The sequence below is a fragment of the Haemaphysalis longicornis genome, unplaced genomic scaffold (assembly GCF_048455015.1).
Source record: "Haemaphysalis longicornis isolate Haplotype H1 unplaced genomic scaffold, Haemaphysalis longicornis Haplotype H1 scaffold_3, whole genome shotgun sequence".
NCBI lineage: Eukaryota > Metazoa > Arthropoda > Arachnida > Ixodida > Ixodidae > Haemaphysalis > Haemaphysalis longicornis.
Window position 1 is genome coordinate 210,714,143 of NW_027526335.1, and position 10,991 is coordinate 210,725,133.

Genomic DNA, 10,991 nt, shown 5'->3' on the forward strand with positions numbered 1-10,991 from the left:
GATTAGGCTGACTTTTACCCAGTTTTTCTACTCTTCCCTCTGTTGTGTCTTCGTGTCTTTCTCTCTCTGTCTCTCTCTCTTGAACTTAGACGAAATTCTTGCTTCTTCTCTATTATTTTGCATCGCATCATTAATTACAATGGAAAAAGAACCCTTCTTGGTCAATCCCCCTAAAGGGGTATGCACTATTTTTCGGCCCACCACCACCACCATCCTTCCTCGTGCCACACGGGGATCTCAACGCCGAGAAATCGCAAACCCCGCGAAGGATTCCCACAAATCTAGATACGCGAAGATGTTTGGTATAAAACGTCCGACATTAGCTTAAAACTGTGCTAAATTCGGGCAAACACCCACTCTCTTCTACGCAACCTCGTAATATCCAAGGATATTCTTTGAGGTGAACAATTAAAACATAACATATTTCAGTTATATCAATACACGGGAGGCTGCAGTGTCCAACTTGTCAACTCTAAATCAGCGTGAGCTGATTCTGGGGCCCTGGACTTCGAGCTTAAAACTTCGGGGCTACCATCTTTTTATCCCCAATTTCCGATCTTTCACTAAATCACACTCAAAAAAGGCCTTTATCTCTCCCTCCGTCTTACAAAAAAACTGAAACGTTCATTCAGGCCACGACGCTTCAAAATAAACACTTTTAAACACTGGCACCCTTCCTGCCTAACTTAAACTGACCAATACCAAGCAGCCGTGTCTTCTCCCGTCCAAATCTTGAGCGACACAATGGCATATGGCCTATGCCCGTCCTGTGGCACGGCGATTGAAAAAAAAGTTGCGCCTAGCATAGCTTTCGTAACTGAACTTGAGTGCTCGGAAAGCACATATGCCAAGTGCGGCCACTCCGTTCCAAAATGCTCCCTCGACGACTAAGTAACGCCACCGCGTCGTAAGTCTTGAGACCTAAGCGTAGATGTGATCTGCAGCTTCTTTATTCTGTTCTTTTTTTCCTCACTGCGTGGCGCGTATCGCGCAGAAGGCTAACTGCGCGGCTGCGCACACGGTGGTTAGTCCGATTCGCAGTGTTTCGTCTTTCTTTTTACAGCGGAGTTGTATTAGTTGCGTGCGTTTACAAACAGTAAGGCCGGGTGCAGACTGTTGCCACAAATGTCGTAGTAACTTTAAAGGATGACGTCACTTCACGTCTCAGCCAACCGAACTGCGTGAAACGCCATTTTTTCCCGCTCATAGATCACGATATGGTTTTTGCGTCGGTGGTCTGAACATATCATAAGAAAGTCGCGTCGACATTATTTAATCTCGCGGCAAAGTCAACTTTCTGTTGCATGCTCTGTAGTACTCGATTAGTGTAGCTGTTTTGAAAAAGTTGTTTTCAAATTGGCCGCTAAAGCGCCGCTCTCATTGCGCCGAGCTTAATTTATTTGTCACTATTAGTTTCGTCACAGCGAACTTATAAACGTTACAGGATTGCCGTCTGCGCTGAATACATGGTCATCTAAAGAGAGGGTATGTTATTACACGAAACGGTTGTAACTATTGTTTAATCCGAGCTGTCCAAAAACAAACTATATGGAAAGTAGCCGCTAATATGACTTTAGTGTTACGCCGGGCTTGATGTGCATTTCGTAATTACCTAGTTCACAGCAAATTGTCAAACGTTGAAATTTGTGACGGTTGCCGTTACATGGGCTTCTATATACGAGGGGGTGGGGGTGGGGAGGGGGGGATCGGCGCCGCCATTCTTGTCTGCTAGTGTGAAACTGTATCCGTCCAAGTTTTATTTGGCTAACTGCCTATGCTCAATCGGAAATTGCAAACAACGGGTTTGTTTCGTGAACTCGTACCGCGCCCAGCCCCGCTGGGCTTTTACATGGCTTCTCTGCACCCCGAACGGACATTCAGCGACCACTTTTCTTCGTGTGGCATTTCCCGTGTCGTGTACTGACAGCGAACGGCGAGTTGAACCTAACTTACAGTCACTAATGCGCGATTTTCCTACTTATGAGCTAAATGCAGAGCATATCGGTCATTTGATGAATGCAGCTCGTTTAACAACGACGTCCACCTAATCTATCCGAACACATACGGTCTGCGGTAAATCGAAATGGGGGCGACCGCCCAGCACGAACGCTGCGTTGCATGCAATACAGCCCCGCTCCGCGCTCATAAGCTTCGAAATGTCACCTCTTTTCTGTACGCATCACTACTCCCTTACAAAAATGATTGTTGAGTTTCATAAGAAATTTTGTTGAATTCACTCAACAAACATTGTTGAGTATCCAAAGAATTTCTGTTGAGATTGTGTTGAGGATTTGTTGAGTTTTTCAGGAAAAGTGGCCACCGTGGTTTCATTGATTTTCCGTTGAATTTCTTACGTCGAATTCCCATTGAGTTTCTGTTGCCTTTCCGTTGAGTCTCCACTGAATTTCGTATTGATATTTTGTCGAGGTTTTTATGAGTGCCCAATGTGTTTCTGTTGACATTTTGTTGAGATTTTTACGAGTGCCGCATGCGTTTTTGTTGGTATTTTGTTGAGATTTTTACGAGAGCCCCATGAGTTCCTGTTGATATGTTGCGGAGTTTTACACGAGTGCTCACTGTGTTTCTGCTGCGATTTCTTTAAAGGTTTTTGCGATCATTGTAGGTTTGCAATCTAATTTTATAAGATACGCCACCAATACACGAGTTTATGGTGTGGCAGTAGTGCACGTCATGTGACTAAAAATTCTGCCGCATGCAGACATGCAAAAAAGAAAAACAAGGTGTTCAGTGTGAACTTCTTTTTACTTTATTTCACGGTTCAGAAGTGACGACAGACTGTTTTTTATGTAACTCGCGCTCACTCCCGGAAATTTCTGGCCCGTGTAGCCTGCAAGAGATAAAATGAATTTATGATTTACTATAATTATGATTTACTATAAAAAATAAAAACCTGTTCAGCAAGTTCTTAAAATTAGTAATAAAAGGGTGCAAAACAAGACACTTCCCCAAAAAGCATAAAAGGGATGCACTGATATCACTGTGCACACGAAGAAAAACGGGTGATTAGCTACAAGTTGACAGCTTTGTTGGCACTCTAAATGTGAATCATGTGCACTCACCGACCACAGCCTTCACGCGCACGGGGTCCAACCCCGGCTTTGTTGTGGTGTCGCCCTGGGCTTTCCCTTTTCCTCCGAAGAGGGTTTTTCCCCTCAGCTCCTCAGGACTGAAAACGTGGCGCAACAGGGCCCTGGCAAATTTGCCAGGGCCACTCGCACACGCATGCAGGAGCTGGTCCAGGTACGCCTGCTCGATGATCACGCCACCCCCAATGTCAACCTGCGAGCAGAAAATAAAACCGAAACAGTTGAACCAATATGAACTCCAGGATCGAGACAATGAAGAGTTTGAGGACCCATGAACAATTTCTCAGAATATTACGGTAATTAATTTCCAGATTTTGGCATTGATCCACTAAAAATTCTTTTCGAATACATTTAATTTAAATGTATATTTTTAGTTTTCATGAGTGAACATGCATAACTCAACATGCTTTCGGCTTGTTTAAACAAGCGTTTCAAGAATTCATTAAATACTGCCAAGCGCCCACTGCAGTACAACGTGCGTTATTGCTTTGTGGTAGGAGGGCCAAAAAAAAAGAACCTTATTGGGTGCTGTTAGGTCAATCTGGATGAAAGGTTATGTGGCTAAAATAGTCAGATGGCTGTAATGCACACAAAGTACGCAGTACGATGCCCTGCCCTGACTCACGCAACTATCCATAAAAAATTGACTTTTTTAGCACCCAATTAAGCAAAAATAAAATGAGCAGACCGTGATTGATTTGAAATTGTTTAAATTGAAAAGAGTGAACCCTAGTTATAACTAGGCCAACTTGTTCCTTGATTTTTTCATTGGCTAGCAGTGCAGGAGGTTCATATGCGAAATGTGGATTGCGGTGTGGTGCTGGCAGGAACTTTTTGTGTAGCTGGTGTTCTTTCCACAGGATTGTGGGTTTGCGAATGCCTTGTCGTAAGGAGTACCCAGCATTGTTTTTGGTTCGAAAATCCGCACTGCACTGTTCACGCCTCCTACAACCACAGACTCGAAGCAGGCTGCATGACAAATGCTAGCACAGCGAGATTTTTTTTTCTCTGAAAGCAAAGGCTAGGGCGGTGCCTGAAGATTGTCTGACTTGGAGTGACAATTGCAACTGTCCAACAATTGGACAGGTGCGGACAGCGGCTCAGATAAAGTGGTCCATTTTGCACTGTCTGTCATCTCCGCGTGCTGATTGCATTATTTTTTTTGCATTGCTTCAAATGACTGTGGATCGAATAAGGAAAATTTACGCACTTAAAGATGCGACAATATTTCGTGTGGTGATGGCGTGCGATAAGAGGCACCGCTTTTACTGTGCCACCCAGGCATGCTGCGTGCTTCTTGAGGTGTATGAGAGTTTGCGAGGTGCTCTGGTGACAGTGTTCTGGTATGTTGAGCGCATGACTATCCTCCACCTGAGCTTCCAATGCTGAGCGATTATGCACAGGATCTGGGTGGAAACGACTGCGAGGTAAGAGTGCAATAAAATTACATGCGGTGGCGGTAACAGAGATTCCACCTGGGGGACAAAGATTTTCAAGTGTTTTCTTTTCAATGTAGATAAAGCAAAAATTATTGATTGATTCTCGGGTTTAATGCACCAACGCTACACAGACTGTGAGGTGAGCCACAGTAGAGGGCTCCGTATTAATTTTGACAACCTGGGCATCTTTACATGCGCCTAAATCTCGAACACATGGGCATATTTTGCAGCAGACATGATAGACAAGATTTCCATCCTGCACTGGGCGCCACCAATTCTTTGGGACTGCGGGGCTAACAGACGACGCTGCAGTCCCACGCTGTTGCTCCGTGCCGTGCGTGAATAGCAGACGCCCTGAACGGCATCGAAAATCGGTGTCATTTATTTGGCATTTCAGCGTCAACAAGTTTAGCAGTGCCTAAAGAGAACATTTAATTCTTCCAAGAGGTGTCCCGTTTGCCTATCAATTCTGTTCCCAACCCGCTAAGGTGGCGGGCCTGTCCACACCGCTTTGTCCTCACAGGCATTGCCTGTGAGGCCACGTTTCGCCCTGCCAGCAGAACGCCCGACCTTTTTATTCTCAATTGATGTTTATTTTCGAAATTCTGGGCAAATTGCCATCATTGCCGTTACTTGGCGATGTTCAGAAGGTACTTGTCCGGGCGGGCGTTATTACGTCATTATTGGCTGCACCAACAATCAGCGTAAGCGCAAAGTGCTCATGCAAGAAACGTGTGAAGTGCAACATGACAAAACATGTCTGTACGTGCGAAGTCTATCTGCTGCACAAATTTCCTGCGTCGCTTGAGTGTCACCATAAATGGGTCGTGTTAAACCGCAAAGACTTAGAGCCTGGCGAAATTGCCAGAATAAGCCCAGTGATAGGCTGCTTTTGGAAGCGCTGTTTAATCACCCTCATGCTCAATTCTTATCGCACGTTTCTGTTCTTTGGAGGTATGTTTGTTCCGTTTCATCGATGTGAAGCCGACGAAAATCAACCAGACACCTACTGCAGCTCGGGTACGCGTAAAAGTTGAGCCAAAAGTGAAATAGGAGCGTAACGGTGGCAGAGTACGCCCGGTCATGTCGGCAAAATGCCCCCTGTGCACAATCCATTCGCGCTGATTCATGTCAGTGAATCAGCGAATGCCTCCAATCGCACGCAGTAGTGCGAATTTCTAGGCACAGCTAGCTCCTGTCAGTGCACAAATGCGTTGTCATTTAATACGCGCTTTTATTCCTCACACTCATTGGGCTGTTAAACCGAGCCCTGAAATATTCATTTTAGCTGTGCAGGTCGTAGGTGACACATGCTCGTAAAAATAAAGTACATTTTAACAATGTTCGCCGCCGCATAACACTTTCCACCTGCCAAACAGGGTCAACTTATTAGTAGATACACCAAGATTTCACGGCCGTTTGCTTGCTCAAAAATACTTTTACAATTCAGCGGCTGGTGGGAACCGCTATTTCCCAACCAGACTGCGCATGCTCCGCCTCCGTTACGCTCCTATTTCACTTTTGGCTCAACTTTTACGCGTACCCGAGCTGCAGTAGGTGTCTGGTTGATTTTCGTCGGCTTCCCATCCATGAAACGGAACAAACATACCTCCAAAGAACAGAAACCTGCGATAAGAATTGAGCATGAGGGTGATTAAACAGCGCTTCCAAAAGCAGCCTACCACTGGGCTTATTCTGGCAAATTCGCCAGGCTCTAAGTCTTTGCGGTTTAACACGACCCATTTACGGTGACACTCAAGTGACGCAGGAAATTTGTGCAGCAAATAGACTCCGCACATACAGACACTTGTTTTGTCATGGTGCACTTCACACGTTTCTTGCATGAGCACTTTGCGCTTACACTGATTGTTGGTGCAGCCAATAACGACGTAATCACGCCCGCCCGGACAAGTAGCTTCTGAACATCACCAAGTAAAGGCAATGATGGCAATTTGCACAGAATTCCGAAAATAAACATCAACTGAGGATAAGAAGGTCGGGCGTCCTGCTGGCAGGGCGAAACGTGGCCTCACAGGCAATGCCGGTCAGGACAAAGCGGTGTGGACAGGCCCGCCACTTTAGCAGGTTGGGGACAGAATTGATGGGCAAACGCGACACCTCTTGGAAGCATGAAATGTTCTCTTTAGGCACTGCTAAACTTGTAGCTGCAGAAATACGAAATAACTGACCCCGATTTTCTATGCCATTTAGGCATCTGCTATTCATGCACGGCACGGAGCAACAGCGTGGGACTGCAAACTCGCAAACCCCGCAGAGAAAACACCGCCCACATGAACGTTCCTGCCAACACCATGCCGAAAGCTATGTTTCGCAACTGGAAACTTGCTTGCGTGGCAGAGTGCAACCGCATGTGGCGCCAGTGCCACCGCGCAGGTATAGCGCCACCGCACAGTTGAAAGTCCAGTCATACACCCTAATAGTGCACTACCAAGTGGAGCTAGAAAGGTCATGCAAAAAATGTCCAGTACAGCTGACCATTGGCACTAAAGATGTGATGCAAAGTCACAAATTTGTCATAACCATCAAATGTGCTAGCATTACTTCTTTAACATCCTCTGATTCTTTGACTAGTAATTTTGTTGTAATTTGTCTGATGCTTCCCCCTTACCAGGAAAACTGCTACACCCTTAAATTTTTCACACTCAGTATCGAAAACATTGACCGTGTAAACGCCCCCCCCCCCCTTTCCGAAAGAGAAACGTATACCTTTGGGCAAGGAATCACGACGTCCTCTGGCTTCTTGCCTTCAATCCTGCCCAAAACCTTGTGCGCCCTCTTTAGGACCTTGGATGTTTCTGCAAGAAGCCCACAAATACAATAAAGATAATTTCTAGAACATTCATTAGTCTCATATCTTTTGTCATACTCGTCATGTCATGTCTACCTTGCGATGTCCAAATCCATTCTTTGCTCCCAAACTTTACCCAAAACTTTAATAAATGATGCTCTCAACATCGTTCAGTCAGTTTGATACGCTTGCGTATAGATTACTGCAGAAACACGGGACAGTCAGCTGGCGGTTAAAGCTATAAATAGATCACATTTTATAGATGCTAGAACAAAGACCGTAACTACACATGTAAAACAACCTTTATGCCACATTTTTCTGAAGCCTGCGCTTTTTATGCCTCTGGTCAAGTGGCAAACTGGTACCTAAATGGCATGAAGGCCGACTCGGCGGCCACAAGTCGGGAAAGCAGGTCAGGGAATTTTTCCATCTGAGCAAATTTGTGTCACTTGTAACAACAAAAGGAGGATTCCAAAAGTAATTCGGCAATAGGATACAAATTTCAGCTGGATGATGACGTAATGAGAATGATGATGAAAATGATGACTTAACAAATATGAGTTTGTGAAAGGTAATGTATACTAAAAATTTCCAGTGTGCTAAGCAGGGTAACCTTCACTTTTGCTCCTCAGCTCCACACCATAAATAGTGCTTTTCACTATTAAAAAAGGTTACCAAGTTCAGCTGAAAGGCCAGAGTTATGCAATTATCTTCAGTATGAACTGACCTGTCGGCAATGAGTATGTGCCTTCCCTACTGTACAGATGCTCACGGTAAAGGACAACTGTTTTGAATACCCTCACTGCACAACTTGACTGTCTCTGAAAAACCCTTTTAGGTACAGCACTTCATTACTCTGGCTTTACAGTGGGATGTTATCTAACGGCAGCAGCAGCCAAATTGATGTTGGGCTGAAGGTGCTAGCAGTCACTGAATAATTTTAAAAATAATGTTGCATTCCAAGTAAGAAAGGATCGAAAAGAATGAACAATGTTAGGTGTCGCCAGCATGCTGGGCCTGCTGCACCACACTTCAATGTTGCATGCCGAACACTCCTTACCAGCCACGTTGTCAGCAGCGTCTTGCGCTCGCTTCAGCTTTGCCACCTCCACCTGCAGCTGCTTGTTCTCCTCTTCTAGCTGCGTAACCAGGCTGCTGCAGGCACAGCATGGTCCTTCCTGAAAGTGTGAAGACATGCACTAAATGAGGACTCATCTAAACAAAATGCAAATTAATTTTGGTAACAAGTCCAGTTACGAGGTGTTTAATGAAACATCTTTCCTTATCACCATCAAAGCCTGAAGCTTTTCTTTTTCCTTCAGCCAGCCTGACAAGATGGGAGTCAGCTTTAAAAAAAAAAAAGAAAACAGAATCGCTGTAGTGAACACTGGTAGACTATGGTAAGGGGATACAAAAAAAGAACATACAGAAAGTGTGAGAACTACAAATGAGTGTTACAATGAACTCCAAAAAATAATTGCTCGCCAAAGAGTGCATGGCAGCAGGCTTTTGCAATGCTGCGGCAGCGGCCGCTTTTCTGATGGAGGCGAAAAGCAAAAACGCCCGTGTGTACGAGATTTCGGCGCACGTCAAAGATCCCCAGAAGGTCAAAATTAATCCGGAGCCCTCCACTAGGCGCGCCTTATTGCCGGCGTTGCGTCGGCGCGTTAAAACCTACATACAATCAATCAAATGAAATGTTTCTTAAACGTGCTGACATCAAACGTACAAATGAAAAATGAGTGGGATGCCGCTCGAAGGAATTGGTTGATTGCAATTACTCCACTTCCGAATCTTGTTTCGCCCACTTCCGAAGACCGACTAGCACGCAGCCCGAACACCATTCGCGCCCGCGGCTGAGCGACCATTTGCAGGTACGCCAGCAACCGGTAGCATTTCGGAAATATGCGGGTACGCCAGCCGAAATGCTACCGAGCAACCTACGCCGTGCTCCACCTTCACAACAACTATGCTATGGGAAAGATGCATGCAGCGCATTTTATACACACCTTTTCTTCCATTTGCTCGGAAGGCATGGCTTCGGCTGAAGTGGCGGCGTTGGCGGCTGCCAGCTTGGCGCGCTTTCTCTCCAAAACGGCTGGTTTTCCTGTCAACAGTACCCGGTACATACGTCAGTTTTCACCGCTTACTAAATGAACACAAAGAAGACTGAATAGGGCATACTAACCAAAATTTAGAATTCGGGCACGTGCTGGCTGCTCCCCGTCTTTCCAACTCACGTCCTGCACAGTTCCTTTAAGTTCTGTTAACGCGTTGTCGTCAGTCATCACTCGAATACCGACGGCAGGATCTACCAACGCCCGGACGGGGTAGACGTCCCATTTGTCGTCGGTAAGCCACTTCACCAAGACGTGAGTCATCGCGAAGCACAATCGAGTACAGCAGAACAAAGGAGTACAGTACAGCCAGCAACCGTTGACAGCAACTACTACCTACTACCGCCATGGAGGAAGAAAAAAGCGGGAAAAAAGCATATGCCAGGGTGGCCTGTTGGTTTTGTATTTTGGCTAGCAGGATCTAAAATTATGAATATTTTAGCTATAGTATTAACTACAACTAATAAATTATTACGTTATAAAAATAAACAACTTCAAATACTAATAATCAGCAAAGCTAGTTGAAAAATTCGGAGTTGTTTGACGTTTTTAGAGCAATGCAAAATGGGTTTAGTAGGTAAACCAAAGCAGCATTTCAGATAGCTGAATAGCTGCACGCCTGGGGTAACACTACAAAACAAAATGTGCTTTTTTTTGTATCTCACAAAATAAATCACACAAACACAATCAGGCAACATTTTAAACATACACTATTACGAATTAAAACTGACATGGTTTTTGGTCATATAAAGCAAGCAGAAGTTTCAAAAACAGCTACAATGTGATTTTTTTTTTTGTGGCGCTGTAATCGCATCATGTCGATCGCATCGGATGGTGTTGGTTTGTGCACTAACAGGGCTAACAGGAATAATCTCCTTGATATCTTTCTTTGTCGTGTTTTAGCCGCGCGTACGAGCTGGGAAGGTTTTGAGCCTTCGATGCAAACTTTGTTTACGACAAGGCCGTAGGTTTTACAGCCGCTGCAAGCATTACCTTAGCGTACAGCCTACGTGGGAGCCGAAGAGCCAGTGCTGCTCTGTGCGCGCTGCGCGTCCGCAATGCCGCCGAAAAGACAGTTCGGCAAGTACCTGTGGGATGCAAACGCTGACGTTCCTATGCGTTCAAAATACCGGTTTAATCAACGAGCTCCGCATGACGACCCCTCCAGCTCGAGGACTGTGAGTGATGTCATGGATGGAAGCTCTTCCGACAGCAGCAGGGAAAGTGGCGATGAGGACACACCTCGCTGTGCGCGTGAAGTGGCTGCCACTGATTCCAGCGAAGGAAGCTCGTCTGAAGGCAGCCTGGGAAATGACGAGGCTTCGAACGGCTTCAACCGCTGCAGTCCGTTTCCTGCAGACACTGAGAGTGAAACGTCTTCGGATGACAGCACCAACTCGGAACTGCAACCTCACGTGGATTCCTTCCATACAGAACACGGTGCTGATGAACTGGTGAGCACTTTGGCTTCGTATTTCTAAACGTGGGGCTGAGACGCCAACATGTAAACAACGTTTTT

The 10,991-nt window shown here is 45.6% G+C and overlaps 1 protein-coding gene across 1 annotated transcript; it reads right to left on the reverse strand.

The window, feature by feature from the left end:
• Positions 1 to 2,191: 2,191 nt before the first annotated feature.
• LOC144175944 (uncharacterized) lies at positions 2,192 to 9,829 on the reverse strand. Its single transcript, XM_077705015.1, has 6 exons — positions 9,544 to 9,829; positions 9,365 to 9,462; positions 8,416 to 8,533; positions 7,274 to 7,362; positions 3,081 to 3,300; positions 2,192 to 2,848 (listed from the first exon to the last, which is right to left on the reverse strand). The coding sequence occupies exons 1-6, from the start codon at positions 9,734 to 9,736 to the stop codon at positions 2,763 to 2,765; spliced, it is 804 nt and encodes a 267-aa protein (XP_077561141.1). The 5' UTR covers positions 9,737 to 9,829; the 3' UTR covers positions 2,192 to 2,762.
• Positions 9,830 to 10,991: the final 1,162 nt, after the last annotated feature.

Excerpts from the sequence above, each read along its gene's own strand:
- LOC144175944 (XM_077705015.1), bottom strand. The coding sequence starts at position 9,736 with ATGACTCACGTCTTGGTGAAGTGGCTTACCGACGACAAATGGGACGTC. Across the intron at positions 8,534-9,364 it reads CCGAGCAAATGGAAGAAAAG|GAAGGACCATGCTGTGCCTG; the intron begins GTGTGTATAAAA and ends TCACACTTTCAG. Across the intron at positions 3,301-7,273 it reads TCGTGATTCCTTGCCCAAAG|GTTGACATTGGGGGTGGCGT; the intron begins GTATACGTTTCT and ends TTCTGCTCGCAG.